Source organism: Kryptolebias marmoratus, linkage group LG24, assembly GCF_001649575.2.
Source record: "Kryptolebias marmoratus isolate JLee-2015 linkage group LG24, ASM164957v2, whole genome shotgun sequence".
Taxonomy (NCBI): Eukaryota; Metazoa; Chordata; class Actinopteri; order Cyprinodontiformes; family Rivulidae; genus Kryptolebias; species Kryptolebias marmoratus.
Genome location: NC_051453.1, coordinates 12,825,293 through 12,841,369, shown reverse-complemented (window position 1 = coordinate 12,841,369; position 16,077 = coordinate 12,825,293). Strand labels below are relative to the sequence as shown.

At 38.3% G+C, this 16,077-nt stretch overlaps 2 protein-coding genes across 2 annotated transcripts in view; one reads left to right on the top strand and one right to left on the bottom strand.

The window, feature by feature from the left end:
- lmx1a (LIM homeobox transcription factor 1, alpha) overlaps positions 1-4,043 on the top strand; it is a 15,410-nt gene extending 11,367 nt beyond the window's left edge. The window contains exons 4-8 of the mRNA XM_017407150.3: positions 828-997; positions 1,489-1,566; positions 2,038-2,119; positions 2,396-2,572; positions 3,247-4,043. Of these exons, the coding sequence (XP_017262639.1) occupies positions 828-997; positions 1,489-1,566; positions 2,038-2,119; positions 2,396-2,572; positions 3,247-3,389 (650 nt within the window). The 3' untranslated portion in view covers positions 3,390-4,043. The remainder of the gene's footprint in view (positions 1-827; positions 998-1,488; positions 1,567-2,037; positions 2,120-2,395; positions 2,573-3,246) is intronic.
- A 6,707-nt stretch (positions 4,044-10,750) lies between these two features.
- On the bottom strand, positions 10,751-14,762 carry LOC108230695 (E-selectin-like). The gene is made up of 13 exons (XM_017407120.3): positions 14,652-14,762; positions 14,471-14,549; positions 13,945-14,367; positions 13,714-13,818; positions 13,426-13,617; positions 13,118-13,312; positions 12,790-12,978; positions 12,522-12,701; positions 12,136-12,324; positions 11,850-12,035; positions 11,534-11,713; positions 11,319-11,451; positions 10,751-11,226 (listed from the first exon to the last, which is right to left on the bottom strand). The coding sequence occupies exons 2-13, from the start codon at positions 14,508-14,510 to the stop codon at positions 11,166-11,168; spliced, it is 2,073 nt and encodes a 690-aa protein (XP_017262609.1). The 5' UTR covers positions 14,511-14,549; positions 14,652-14,762; the 3' UTR covers positions 10,751-11,165.
- Between the last annotated feature and the right edge of the window lie 1,315 nt (positions 14,763-16,077).

Sequence of the window (16,077 nt, the reverse complement as noted above, 5' to 3'; positions counted from 1 at the left end):
TGTTTCTCGGCTGGCCTGGGAACGCCTTGGGATTCCCCCGGAGGAGCTGGCCCAAGTGGCTGGGGAGAGGGAAGTCTGGGTCTCCCTGCTTAGGCTGCTGCCCCCGCGACCCGACCCCGGATAAGCGGAAGAGAATGGATGGATGGATGGATGATTTAACAATTGTTAACTTGTGATCTACTTAGTGTGAAATGAAGTAATAATATCTAGTTTCTTATTCTACCATGAATACAGGAAAATTCATGATACATCCTGCAGAAATTCAGCTGAATCATTATAAAACACGCATTGCTTAAAACCTTAAGTATTTACATTTTGTAGCGTTCAGCCTCAAGTATCAGCAGTGATGATTAGCAATTCATTACCATGGAGAGTTACAGCACTAAAAAGTATTTTTCCACCTAAAAAAATAACATCTTCTAAGAATACATTAAGTTATTATATTCATAGTATTTTATTTGTTTTCCTTCACCATTCAAATCAGAACTAGAGAGAAAATAAATTAGGTTATTTTTATGTGATTAACTAGTTTAAAAGGGCTTTTAGATGGGGTTAATAATTTGATGGCATTATTCTTTCTGATTAAAAAATATAAACTGTTTTTAACTTTTGTCATCAATGCATAAAAATGCAAGTAGCCTGGACTGTCACTTTAGGCCCTTATTGAAAAAAATATATAACAAAAAAAAACCCTCACTCAGCTGTCTTTATCATACAACTACTGTGTTCAGAAATTCAGATTAAAGACCTACGATTAAGTTTGGTGAATTTTTTCTACTAATATTTACCTTTACATGAATGCCTTTGTATTCCTGACAACTCACCAGGTAAAAGTGATGATGATGAAGAGGAGGAATCTGGAAGGAATGCAAGCAGACGAGGCAGAGCTGACAATCCAGACAGCAAACGTCCCAAAAGGCCTCGCACCATTCTGTCCACTCAGCAGAGACGCACCTTCAAGGCATCCTTCGAGGTCTCATCGAAACCTTGCCGAAAGGTGGACAGTTTATTCTGTATTTTCCTGCATTATATGGATGCAAACAACTAGATTTTCTGCACTGCATCCTAACTCCTATCCCAGATGTAAGAGATGGGTTTTCTTTTCTCATAGAAATATTTCCTCATTAGGATATAAAACTGAGGATTTCTCAACATTTTCTGGTTTTATTTCCTTGCAAAGACTATAAATCTGAATATTTTTTATGTTAAACAGATGATGATGCAATTCAGATTCAGGTTCTGAACAGAAAATAATTGTTTTATTCTGTAGGATGTTTTTAACTGTCATTGATAAATTTGTCACAAAGCACGTGTTCAGATCCGAATGCGCTGCTAGTTCAGTTCGTTCTCACAGTCTTTGTTCTTTCTTTCTGTTGAAGATTGTTGAGATGATATAAATTTCATTACCTTCAAAATGACTGTTCTTTTCTGTCTTTTTTACCCTCCGTTTTTTTTTTTTCTTCTTTTCCTTCTGAATTTTAATCCAAGGTGAGGGAGACCTTGGCAGCAGAGACCAGCCTGAGCGTTCGCGTTGTGCAGGTCTGGTTCCAGAACCAGAGAGCCAAGGTACAGCACACACACACACACTCTCTCATACACACACACAATGTATTAACCTAAATGTTTCAAATCAAACACAAAAAACTAAGTCTTAACCTTGAAAAATCACTTATGAGACGCTTGGCTGGGTCTTTAGTTTTACAGAAAGTCCCCATAAGTTAGTTTTCTGTCAGTTTTTGGAGCTTATCATGAAATAAACCCACAGAGTCACATGCACACCTAATGAAAACACTCTTTCTGCACTGTGCATCTAAGCCAGATTGGAAATCAGATGGGTTATTTCTTCTTACAGAAAGCTGATGACATGTCACAGAGAGCTCACTGTAGAATACACTCAATGTTTCCTCACAGAGTGAACTCATGTTTGGTTTCCTTCTCGTACTGACAGATGCCCTGTAACCATCAGTTAATACTTTGTGGAAGAGGGAAGATTATTTGGGGGTGTACTTTTAATTTGTGGCAATGTGTGTTGTTTAGATGAAGAAACTGGCCAGGAGACAGCAGCAACAGGAGCAGCAGCAGACTCAGGATCAGTGTGAACTCCCATCACATGACGCAGGTTTGACTTTGAACTCCTATAATTTATGACAGTGTAAGTTACATACAGTGTATATGCAAGAAGTTGCTTCAAACATGTTTCAGCAGAGAGAGTTCAAGAGCACAAGGATTTAAATAATCTATAATATTTTTTAAGTGCCCTAAGCTGAGTCAGTTAGGAGTTTCAGCAGCTCTTAACAACAACAACAACAACAACAACAACAACAACAACAAAAAGCATTAATGAAAGATAGTTTCAGCTTCAGTGGCTCTCCTGTGGGTGTTTTGTGTTATGCAGCGCCCTCTTGTGGCAGTTTGACATCTGACATGAAGCACCTGGAGCCCACCTACGCCCACATTCAGCAGCAGCAGCAGATGGGTCTCACCTCACTGGAGCAGCAGGACTGGGACACGGACCCCTTCAGACAGGGCCTGACCCCTCCTCAGATGCCGGGGGATCACATGCACCCATACGGTAAAAGATCTCAACGCAAAGCTGGAGAGTCAACTTATCAAAAACCTTATGTTTTTTGTAAAACAAAGATGAAATAAGCAATGAACTCTGATTAGATAGCACTATTTTTTAATAATACCATTTCATCTCTTTGGTTTAATGAGTCATTTATAGAAGTTAGTTTTTGTAGCAAAGCTTTTTATTTATTTAGTTTTGACCTGCAGCTTTTCCAAATTAGTGTGACAAAACAAATTTGGCCAATGATCAAATTTTGTGTGAAAATAAGGCATACCAACAAATCCTCAATTCAAAATTATGTGACATTTTTATGTTGTTGATTTTTTTTTTTGTCCCGTAACCTTTTTTTTGCTTTTAATATTGTATCTACACCACCTCACTGTTATGTCCTACTAAAAATACAAACATATTTAAAAACAATAAAAGGGGCAGAAAAAATCTGACCTTCAGTCTTCAGTGATCCAAGCTCAGACACAACAGATCTGACATTTCCCAGAATTAAAACAGACAGGTTGTGACAATATTAGCAGAAATAATAAAAAAATAAAAATCCTAAAAATGACACACACCAGATTCATAAAATACTAATACAAAGCTACACTGCGTTTGTTGAATACACACATTTTTGTGTGTAAAATCTGTCACATTGTTGTTAACATTAAACCTGATTTCTGCAGGGTTTAAGGCCATCCACGGAGACATTGACAGAGACCCTCTATGTCATATGGGGGACAGCAACTGCCTGTCTTTGGGTGACATCTCTCCACTCACTCCTATCGACTGCCTCTACTCCATGCAGGACTCGTACTTCACCTCCTGAGGGTGGAGATCGGGGGATCAGGGAGAAGCGGTGTGTTGTGCTCACTCTGAAAGACACCCTGGACACATCCGTTATCTGCAAAACTCTTGGGCAGATAACAACTCATATGTAAAATATCAGCAATGGACCTGAGTACTCTCTGATGCCATGAATTATACAACGTCATTTTCACCTCTTTAAAGGGATAGTTCAGATTTTTTTAAAGTGGGTTTCTGTGGAAATTAACAATTCTTATCTTACCTGCTGTAGATCAGTTTTTGAATTACCTCACTTTGGAGAAACAGAGTTTAGGTCTGACTGGACTGATGAACTAACAGCTACTGAGAGTACGGCCAAGACCAAAGTGGATAATCCTAAAACAACTCCTCTACCACAGAATCCTACATAAAAAGATTGGAACTGCGACTTTAACATTATTACACTGCTGCCTCTGATGCTTTGCGGCCTGGCTGTACAGCAAAATCTCTAATAAGTGGCTAAAGTGTGCACGCATGAAATTGTTGCCCTTACGCATGTGTAAACATTAGAATTTGAGAATATACATTCATTCCTGTAAATATTCATTTGGGTGTGTATTTGTATTTATTTTCCCCAGTGTGTGTATGTTACTCGTCTTGAATGATTTAAAGGTGATTAAAAAACCAATAAATCTGAGCCTGTGAAGTCAGTGCAAAACATGTTCTGATTTGGTTGTAAGAAGAGATTCCTGCTGAGGGTGAGATGCTGGTCAGTCCATCCTCAGCACTTATCAGTCCGATCTAGATGATAGGGTCAGTGGGACGGCTTCCTCTGGCTGTTGGGTGTATCATCAGATGTAAAAAAAAAAAAACCTGGACTGACAGCGGTATGGGTCAGTGGCAGGTAAGCATTGCATCCATGCTGCCTCCATCAACGATCACATTGTACTTCTCTTTCCTCCAGTCAAAGAAGACTGGGGAGGTGGGGGTATTGGGGACCACCCAAGCACTGCGCCCAGCTGGAATGCACCAATCCTGGGATGGGAAGCCGAGAGAACGCATATGGAGGGTGGGCTCCACAGCGCAGGGACTGAAAGCTGTGTCAGGAGAGAATGTCCAGGGTGAGACGGAGCTATGAAGCCCCACTGTACAGTGCCTCCTTGCCCCAGCCATGAACCCTCTCCTGGACCTGGCTCATATTTCCCTCTATGAAATCAGACCTTGCAGAGCAGAGAGCGCGAGTCCAATGGTCAGGAACAATCTAACTGTCTGTCACCGTGGTACGCCGCTGCCAAGCAGAGCTGAAGAAGTATGCAGCAGAGAATACCGCTGTGTGTGTCTCTGTGAGTCCCTTTGGGTCTGTGTCTGCTCCAAGAATGTGCAAGAATTTGCATGAATGAATGTGCTACAAGGAACAGTCTTTTACTGTACAGGGACCCCTGTATCATAATGCTTTACCTCATTCATTTAGGCAAATAAAAGAAGAAAAATAATTTTAAATGTAAAAAAAGGTGTCATGGTATAGGTTCCTTTTTTCCTTACGTTTTGTGTGTCTATGTTGAACCTTATACAGTTTATGGCTAATGCAAAAAAAAAAAAAAGATAACATGATCATACAGTCACAGCGGGCAGCAATAACCTCATTATTATTCTGAGGGTAGCCAAACAGTTTCCTGTCAACAGCCAGTTATTAATTGCACCTTTCGTGCCAACCACAGGCCACAAACCCTCTGTCTCTTAACTGGTATAATTGGCTTCATGCTGTTGCAGCTCTGAGACAGATGCACACGCTTTGCTGAAGATTGCTTCAAAGGCCTCTTGAAGCACTTGAATGTATGAAGACATATTAGTGCAAAAAGAGCAAAATCTGTTTCGCGGATCGTGATGTTAGGTTTTATCAGCAGATTTGTGAATATATAGCTTTTATTTTTAAATGGTCATGGCATCATAAAATGAGTTGTGAACCTTATCAGGGAGTACCAGGGAGAACTGGGGCCTCAGATCATACTTTTGTGTTGCTCCGTATTGGTTAAAGTGGTATAAGGAAAATGAATAAACATAGTTATAATCATTTCCAAGAAAAAAACATCAGTTTTCCATTTTTTCCATGAGAGTCACTGAGCAAAGACTGATATTAGATTACCTTTCTCCACTCCGTAACACAAGCTTTCTGGTCACTAAATGTCCTAAAGTGACACTGTTTGACAATCTCGGAGACGTTTTGACCCTACAGTGTTCAGATATCAAATCTGGGTGAACAGAGCTGCTAGTGAGAAGACAAGGTCATCTCACATTGTCCTACATGTTAATGGGCAATGCTGATTAAATCCCAGAACTGATCAGGTGCTTGATTTATGGCTCTGATTAGCAATGAATAAAAGAACAACAACAAAGAGTTTGAAAACAATAAGTTTTGTCAGTGATACAGTATTATTCATAGGTTGTATTGCAATATGATTTGAATTAAATATGAGTTCAAAGCATGGTTTTTAAACAAATAGGAAACTTATAAAAACTTTTTCTGTTGAGTTTTTGACTTGAAAAACCATATAGTTTCATAAATGATGATAAAATGTTGCTTGTTATAAGTGAACACATTTAACAGCTGATCAGCTTGTTTACTTTGGCTTGCTGTCACTGCTAAATCCCTGTATAGGAACAAAGCAGCATATTTCTTCTGTCGAGAAAGCTCCCAACTTTACAGGTGAAAACACACTGAGATCCAAAGATTAAATTCCTAAATAGATCGAAATGATTGGTAGACAGGGGACAAGTGATTGTCTCAGACTTAAATGAAAGGTCTGAAAAAATCTCAAAAGCTCAGCCATATATTTCTAAGTACGACAAGACAAAACTGGTTGATTTAAAGTAATGATGGGCTCTCACGCCGAAAGGTAGCAGGATCCTGACTCCAGAGGCTCAAATGACTGCTTGGGGTCCTTTGAGCCAAAACACAAACCCTCAATGCATCTGAGAACACAGTGTAAAAATGATTGAACATTGTGTTTATGTTTGCATTGGCTACACTTCATCCTCTCATGGTGTGATGCTTTGGCCAGCAGAGGGCACTGATGTGCTGCAGATAACAATGAACACAGCAGCTGCGCTCAGTGCTGATTCAAGGCATGGGAAATTATATATATGATATGATACAAATATGGCTCACACAAGGCAAATCTATAATACAGCACAGTCACACAGATGTGCTTTTTGATTAAAAAACCTGACAACAAATTGTTTCTCTGCTCTACATTCCTTCAGTTGCATATTGTCTTAGTTATCTCAGTCTGAAGGATGCTTAGACAGGTTGATGTGCACTGAGCACAAAAACTAAACCCTCTATAAAGATTTGAGCACTGAAAACTGAGAGAAGGGCACCTTTTAATTGAAACACGAAGAGAAATAGAGCCATCCATAGAGTCTCACTCAGTAAAGAAGCAGTTACATCCCTGCAAACTGCCCAGGCATCACTAGAATCATCCAATTTTCTATACCCGCTTGATGTTTCAAGATCGCAAGAAAACTGGTGTTTATCTCCAGCAGTCAATGGATGAGAAGCAGGGTTACATCGTGGACAGGTCACCAGTTCGTCAAAGGGCCACAGAGACAAACAACCATGCATGCACACACTCAAACCTAGGGCCAGTTTAGAATTGCCAGTTGCCCTAACAAGCATGGTTTTAGATACCGGACTATCTGGAAGAAAATAAGGAGAACTTGCAAACTCCACGCAGAAAGGTCCAAGGTGCAGTCGATGCTCACTGTCCTATTCAGGACAAAACCATTCAAAACTAAACTTTCTGCATGGATCTAATTAAAGAACCATGAAGTGGTGGGCTTAGTGTGCAACATCTTTTTGCTGGAAGTGGAACAAAAACAAAGCAATATGTGAAGGCATTGTGTGGTCAGTGTTGGCTGTCCCATTCAGAAAACCTTTCTCACAGATTGTTGTGCAACATAAATCATAGCTAAATTCCTCACAATGATCAGAACAAACAATAGAACCACATATGGGATAGTTAATGATAGGGCATCTCTTTAACACAGAGAGAAGCACTGCTTGGAGCTTCTTTTTTTATCTTATTTTTCAAAATATCAAGATTTATCATATCTTTTAACCTAGCAAAGTAGAATATGTCTTTTCCGTGTGACTTCCAAGGTCCACTTTGTGTCAGTGGTCCCACAACCTTTAATGAGAACTGAAACTGAACTTTCTATGAGTTTTAGAACAGGACATGCAGTTATGAAAGGGGGTAAAGTTTGAGCAGGGGACAGATCTGAGCTGCAGAGGAAAAGAAAGAGGAACAGAAAAATATAGAGAGATGAGTTTCATAATTTAGTTAACCTTTATTTAAACTGGCAAATCCCATACCTCGTTTTCAAGGGAAGACATGAATGCTTTTGGACTGTGGGAGGAAACACAAGCACAAGGAGAAGATGCAAACTCTACATAGAAAACCCCAGACCCAAAACAGGATCTTCTTGCTGTGAGGCAACTGTACTAACCACTAATCCATCGCACTGCCCCCTAATCTGAACAAAGTCTGACCAAACAATCAGAACAGCTTGTAAACTATATAATCTGACTGATATTCATGTACTTTGTGGTCAAAAACTGTGCATGACTCCCTGTGAAAAACTTGTTACTTTAATTCCAACCAAACCAAACCTGTATCATATTACACAATTATTACCATTCAGTCAAATATGATCTTTATTATAAAGTTGCTCAACAAAGTTAAATGACAGAAATTGAGTAAAATGATCAGTGGGAATTAAGTTGTATTAATTAATTGAAATAAAAAGGAATATGTGCATGTTGTAGGGGGGCACTTCACTGCTGGAGGCACAAACTTGAATACATTAAAATACTTTTTTACAATTGCTTTTTGTTATAGAATGTATACATTTAAAAACACATAGCATGCTGATGCACTATTGTAAATAAAATCCTTGTAGTGGGCAGGCAGAATGCACATGACATCTCAAACTGAGAGCTTAAAATGAAATATTGCTTTTTTTTGCACAAACAGGTCGTGAACCACTCCAGTCACATCTGCACAGGTCACATCTGAGGGGTCAGTTAAGAGGAAACCTGTTATCAGGCAGAGACAGTGGGGGACATTTCACAGCTGGGGGCACAAGCAGTTCAAACGCAGATAGTTATGTAACAAAGAAGTGTTTTTTTGTAAAATTATTGTGTGTTGTGAGATAAAAGGATATTTTGTTCAGTATTTTCAACATAATTCTCAGGAAGCAGATGTAGGACTAAGGTGATCTACTTCAGTCTGGCTCTTTGCCTTTCCTCAGATTTGACCAATTGAATCTGACCTTGCTGAGCTTGTTTCCTGCGTACTTTTAATAGAGGCAAAATTTGATAAAAAACTTTTTGCTGTAATTCTGCATCTTAAAGCGATAGCTCAGACTGGTTGAGGTGAAGCTCTGTGCAAAAATAATGAACAAATAATATCTCACCTGTTGTAGACAGCTCTTTGAATGGCTTCAGGTTGGAGAAATAGTTTAACTCTGACCGGATTATCTAGCTTAATGGTGAGTATGAGCGGGGGCAAAGTGAAAGTGTACTGCAGCTGTTTTAAAACAACTCCAGTCTCAGAAAATTTAAAGCGCTTCGTGCAAATGCTTTTTTATAAACCTTTATTTTACTGTCAGTTTTGCATTCAGTGTTGTTTACATTGAATCCTGTGGTTATCTGAAAGCACAAACAGCAACAGCAGCTAGCTTCAGCACTTCCAGCACAGCCTGGGACACTTCCTGGAGAAATATTATAATATTTTAGAAAAAAAACAATCATTAATTTTAGTTGGACTAACTGTGTAATGTAAAACTGCTGGCGGTGTAACAATTTATGAAATAGTGTTTGCATTTACCGCTATGAATTCTTTTTAGTTTGGAGTTGATTCAAGATGGCAGCAGTCCACTTTGGTCCCAGCTTAAACTAGAATTTAAATTTTTTTTCCAAACTGAAACCTCCTAAAGGGCTAGCCACAACAAGTAAGATATTATTTGTTCATAATCTTGAACAGTCACAACTTTTGTTCACAAGCTATATTGTATACATGAAAATTAAAATTTGAAACATCAATAAAAGTTAGGGCAACTCAAATCTAGGTTTTTTTTTTTTTTTTTACTTTTTGTTCCTTTCCTTTTAAAATCTAATCAAAATGACAAAAATCTATCTTAAAAACATAATATAGAACCTTTAACTTTATGTCTTTTGGAGATCAGATTATCTTTGATTTTGCAACACTTTTAAAGGTAAACAGAATTGGTTCAACATGGGGTGCTTGGACTTTTACACACCAATTTACTTATTTTTGTAGTATGTGTGTGTTGAGCTCCACTGTTCTCAGCTCCATGTTGATTAATTTTTTTAACTTGGCCTCCAGCATTTCTCTTAGTTTGTCAATCATTTTCCCGGTTCTCATTTTCTTTTCCACGTGGGTCCTTCACCTCTCTGTCCATCTTGGAGCACATATTCCATAACATATTTTTGTTAACAAATAAGTTGTATAAGTGCAAAGCCTGTTCTGCCACCTCTAACCCAAGATAAAATCATGTTCTAGTTTCACAAAAGTGCTGACGAGGAGGACACTAACATCCCTAAAGCAAAGCACAGCACGATTAAACAGATTCCTTCCGCAATACACTTCTTCTTTCCTTGAAAACTTCTCACAGTTTTTTATCTACTCTGCTCTTTGCTGATGGTGAGCATCAGGACGGTAGGGGGAATGTCATTGCTCGAACTGAGCAGTACTGGACAGATACATAACCCTTGGTGCATGGCTTCACTCCAAGAAATCATTCATGGAGTTGCAGTGGACAGCAATTTAAAAGCCATTTTCTTGTATATGTATGGGTTTTTATGTTATAACTGCACATAGACCACTAAAGTGGACATGAGTGCATCATGCAATCCACTGCTACCTACTACTATCTACTATCTACCTTTTTTTACGCCCTTAGAAAAATAAAAAAAACCTTGGGGAAAAAATTATGGCCGAAGTTATCATAATTCATGCGTTAAAATATTATTTTACTGCATGAACACATATTACACACACTTAAATTGTATGTACTATTTCTTATGTCTGTTACAATTTGCATTAACTTTTTAAAGTAGAATTTCAACAAAAATATACATTGCAATAACTAAAATTCAGGAATTTGACTATTTAATCTAAATGAAACTTTAGATTTAAAATGAAATTTATTCAATGGGATAATCTTTAAGAAGTCAAAAAAAATCATGTTGGTTATACAAAAACCAACATCTTTTTAAGTGTTGGTGTCGGAATCTTTGTGCTTATTTTGTTGGCAAACTTGATATTATTTTTAAATTCATGATGTTTTTATAAGAATAATAATTAAATACTGACAAGGTGGTGTTTTTACTGACCAGTGTGTATTAGTTTTTAGTGCCCAGAGATGCACAGAAGACAATAAACATAATGCTTTGAACAGTTAAATCAGTCATGCTTTAAATATTCAGATTCCGTTACCTCATAAATAAATACAACATAAATACTGTTAATAATAATGAAAATATTCAGTCATTCAGTCACACAAAAGTCAATGACAATGATTTATAATATTCACAATAAGATGATGAGAGCAGCTTTTCCAGCATGTTCATAAAGTTGTAGAACAATATGTTCAAGATTAAACTCCCACTAGGAGTAAATACAAAGGTGAACAACATTACAAAGCAATTATGCACTAGTTTTTACATTTTACATAAACATATTACAAACATAAAATAAAATACTCTTCTCTGATGCATCGGACTCATCACTGTGTTCTATAGGAGGCTGTCGATGCTGTTTTTGTAGACTTGCGGGGGCTCTTCAATGTCAGAGTTGCTGAAAAAAATAAAAAAAATCATAAATGGAACAAGAATAATATACTGTTTTTACAAATTCTAAAACTTAGGAGCAATGAATGCTGGTCTCACCTGTTCAACTCAAACTTGGATGCTTTCTGCCTCAGTCGTTTCAGGATCCACATGGCCAGAGACAGACCAGACGCCAGCGCAGTGCCAGCTGCTGCCACACTGGTGGCAATGACAGTAGTCGAAGGGGAAAGAGCTGCAAAACATGATGAGGCATGAATAATTGGGCCTGTATTTAAAAATTTTCCTCTAAAATGATTATTTTGTGCTTGTTTTACCTTGACAGGTTGGATTCTTTCCAGTCCAGTTGCCATGATGACCACAAATCAGCATCTTATGCCCTTTTAGGGAGTAATCTTGATCACATGTGAAGAAGCATTGGGAATTGAAAACTGGCTCGTGGTTGGAGCAGTTGATATGACCGTGTTCAGGAGCCATGAGGAGAGGGCATCTAACAGCTGTTGTGTGCAGAAAAAAATACATGTCAAAATAAAGATTTTCCTTTAGTTGCAACAAAAGACATGCTGAAGCGTGCTACTGACATGCATCTAAAGCACCGCAACACAAAAGTTCAAACAAAATGCTCTTTTGTACCTTCGCAGGTCGGTGTGGCTTCATTCCAGAGTCCATTCTCAGTGCATGTGGTGGTGTTCGCTCCCTGCAGTTCAAAGCCTGGTTCACAGCTGAAGCTGCAGGTGGAGTTAAGCCCCAGTTCAGTCAAAGGTTTGTTGCACTCTGTGATGACCTGAGCTTCTGTTTCTGGAAACTTGCAAATGATGGCTGATGCGAGAAAGTAAAAAAAAAACAAAAAACAAACATATTTAATTAAGAGTCTTCCTTGTTGCATAAGAGGTGGATTTTGCTGAAATCATTGCCTTACCTTCACAGCGAGGTATCTGCTCGCTCCAGTCAGCTGCTGCTGTGCAGGTGAGCCTGCTCGGCCCCACCAGACGATAACCAGGTGCACAGCTGAAGCTGCAGGTTTTTCCATAAGTGAACCTCATTTCTGCATCGTCTACGCAACTGAGAATGCCATGGTCTGGGTGCTGGAGAGCTGGACACTGAACAGCTGCAAAACAGAAAAGAAGAGTAAAATTTAAAACCACGACAATATAAATGCATTGCTTAAAACACATCCAGATTACTTTAATACAATAAAGGCTATGAAATCTTGCAAAGTAAAAGTGCAAGAAGTAACAGAAAGAATTAAATGTTAAGAGAAGGAACAAAGGTGTACAGACTGATGTGAAAAGCAGTCTTCCATACCTTTACAGCTAGGCATGGTCTCATTCCACCGCCCTTCCTCAGAACATTTAACGGTGTTCGTTCCCTGCAGTTCAAAGCCTGGTTCACAGCTGAAGCTGCAGGTGGAGTTTGGGTGCAGTTCTGATTCACTGCACAGAATAATCATTTGAGCTCCTGCTTCAGGTTTCTGGCAAGTGATAGCTAACACAGGAGAAAAAAAAGAATAACATGCATTTAGCGAACAGTTCTTAGTAAAATTAGTTATTTTGTACTTTAAGTGTTTTCTCACCTTCACAATGAGGTATCTTCTCACTCCACTCAGCTGCAGATGTGCAAGTGACCCTGCTCGGTCCAACCAGACGGTAGCCAGCATCACAGCTGAAGCTGCAGCTCTTCTTGTAGCTGAACCTCATTTTTGATTGATCCTCACATGAGACAAAGCCATTCTCTAAATCCTGGAGAGCAGAACACTGGACAGCTGCAAAGCAGAGAGCAGAGAAAAGTCTTAAAACAAGCTTTTCATTCAACCATAATCTTATAAATCTTACTTTTGTAATTCAGCAAACACAAAATATTTTAAACTCTTGCAATGTAGAATTAAACATGTGTAGCCGTACCGACACATGACGGCCGTGAGGCATTCCAGTCTCCTGATGATTCACATTGCAGGGTGTCAGACGAGAGTTCATCCATCTCATATCCTTCATCACAGGTAAAGACACGGGTGGATCGGTAGCTGGAGAGTCCCAGAGGGTCTGAGCTCTTCAGCAGTGAGCCGTTTGGAGGTGCAATCAAACTGCGACACTGAACCACTTTAGATGATAATACAAAACATGAACAAGATCAGGCTTCTCAAAAATTTCAATTTATGTAATATATATCATTTTTCTGAATTACAGCAGCTTTGTAAAACACTTAAACTCACATTCACATGTAGGTGATGTCTTAGTCCACTTTCCTGTCTCATTGCATCTCTGAGGTCCTGGTGTGCTCAGCTCGTATCCTTCCTCACAGGAATACTGACAAGAGCAGTTGTAGGCAAAATCTCCGTACATAGAAGTGCAACTCACACTTCCTTTAGGTGGGGCGATTACCTCATCTTTGTCACATTTATGAACTGCAAAGAAAAAAAGAAAAAAAATTATTTCAAGCCCTGTAACTATAAAAAATAATATATACTTAAATAAATAAGTGAAACATTGTAATTTTTTACCATGTTGGCACTTTTCTCCGTAAAACCCTGGAGTGCATTCACACCTGTGGCTATTGATGGTCTCGACACATTCTCCATAGAGGCATGAGTCATGCTTACAGGCAGCTGGAGAAAAGGGATTTACATTAATAAAGTTTGCTAAGTAAATGTATGTCAGCTTGTTGGTAAATTATCAAAATTGCAAACTTTTACAGTAATGTCACTAAAACCTGGTCAACTAAAAGTCCTCACCTGAAAAGCACAAAGCTGTCTTTTTTTTCATGCACCACTCATCATTCCATTTTCCTGCTTGACTCTCCCTCTTAATGTACATCTCCACACAATCCTCAGATTTCTCTGCGTTGTGCTTTTTCTTCCCATTGTTTCCATCTTTCCCATTGTTCGGTTCACCTACTGCCCAGTTGGTGGCTTCAGCTGTCAGAGATTTGTTCGTCCCGACCCATGTCCAGACGTTCTCAACCTTGCGGATCCCGATCCAGTAGTAAGTCGCTTTCCTGGGCAGCCAGCTGCTCAGATGCTCAATCTCCGCCCGGTTCTGGATCGCCACCATGTCTGTGTAGTGATTCTTGCACCAGGCTCGAGCTGTCTCCCAGTTCATGGTGTCGTTTGAGTAGAAGTAAGACCAGCACTCTACACTGGTCCACGTGCACAGCACTGATGATGTGAAACAGAGTAAAACAGTCAGTAGGGATGGATTTAAAATTATGTTAAAAAAAGTTCTAATTGAGAAGAATCTGTTTGCATTAGATTTACATACTTGAACAAAGAAAGATGATGCAGGTCCACGAAGAAGACATCTTAAATTCACTGTCCTGAATTAATCCAAAGCAGAATTTCTATAAAAAATAAAAAGGACATCAAAATTTTTATTACCAAACTATTCAGCAGCAGTTAAAACTGAGCAGAACAACATATAAAATAACACCCTCTACACCCACCTTTTGTAGGTGCAATAGATGAAGAGTCCAATAGATGAAAAGTCTGGTGGTTCTTCTGAAGGATTCTGAGTTTCATGTGCCGAGGATCCTGCTTTTATACCTTCTCTCGGGCCGCTCCAAGTTTCCTGGAAGCTCTCATCACAACCTGGAATTTCCCACCTCACAAGTCTGTCATTATACTGCCCTCTTCGGTGGAAAAACATACATTTTCCTGTCAATTCTTTTGTTTTTCTAAAACTTTTTTTTTTTAATTATTATTTTAGGCAGCATTTCACATATTTCTAGTCTCAGCATTAATTTGTGGTACTTTGTACTGATACGTCATTACATTTTAGAGAGAAATATTGTTTACTGTTTGCTACAGTACACAATTTTCATTTTTTTTTATACTTCAGTTGTTTTGTCACCATATTTGCAAGTTTGAAGCATTTAACATTTTATGTACAGAAATTGATAAATTTGTAAAATTTCAGATGCTGTTTGAAATGAGTCAATTCAATTCTGATACACACACAAATAATTAAATAAAGATAGACAGACAGACAGACAGACAGACAGACAGACAGACAGATAGACAGACAGATAGACAGACAGACAGATAGACAGATAGATAGATAGATAGATAGATAGATAGATAGATAGATAGATAGATAGATAGATAGATAGATAGATAGATAGATAGATAGATAGATAGATAGATAGATAGATAGATAGATAGATAGATAGATAGATAGATAGATAGATAGATAGATAGATAGATAGATAGATATAGCCTACATTCCACTAATTGTAACCAGAGAAGACTTTTAAAAATTATTATAAATGTATTGTGCACACAGACTGCATCTAAAACCACATTAATTCTGTTAGCAAAATATCCTATGAACCACTGGATAAAATGTAGTGAAACTCTCAGAAAGTACTGAATGGACACCTGCAACTCATTAACATTTTGGATAAACCAGTTCAAGATGGCCTTTACAGCTAAATAATCTTAGCCTACACAAAAATGGCTGTAACTCAGCCAGTTCTACAGATATTGAGCCAAATTGTGTTGTGGTAGTAGCTGATCATATCCTGCAACACATCCTCTAAACTTCTAGCATGAACGGTGGGGTGTGATGTGTATTCATTTAAGGAATGCTAGGCCAACAATTTAGCTGTTTTTTAAATTTATAAATCAAAAAGGAAGGTCTTTAACAAATCAAAGCCCTTTTTGAGTAGCTGTTTTGTTTTTGAACTGTTTTTTTCTTTAAACTTCCCGATGTATGATGATTATTATCTGATGCACATTAGCAGATGTACAAAATATACCAACAGACTATGCTTGGACTACTAGAACATGCGTTTGACAAACAAACAAAAAAAAAAAAAGAAGGAAAGAAAAGTCCAGTATGTGAACATTCAAAGAAAACAGAGAAAGAGG

Excerpts from the sequence above, each read along its gene's own strand:
- LOC108230695 (XM_017407120.3), bottom strand. The coding sequence starts at position 14,510 with ATGTCTTCTTCGTGGACCTGCATCATCTTTCTTTGTTCAA. Across the intron at positions 12,036-12,135 it reads GCAGATACCTCGCTGTGAAG|CCATCATTTGCAAGTTTCCA; the intron begins GTAAGGCAATGA and ends TTCTCGCATCAG. Across the intron at positions 11,714-11,849 it reads AGCCACACCGACCTGCGAAG|CTGTTAGATGCCCTCTCCTC; the intron begins GTACAAAAGAGC and ends TGCACACAACAG.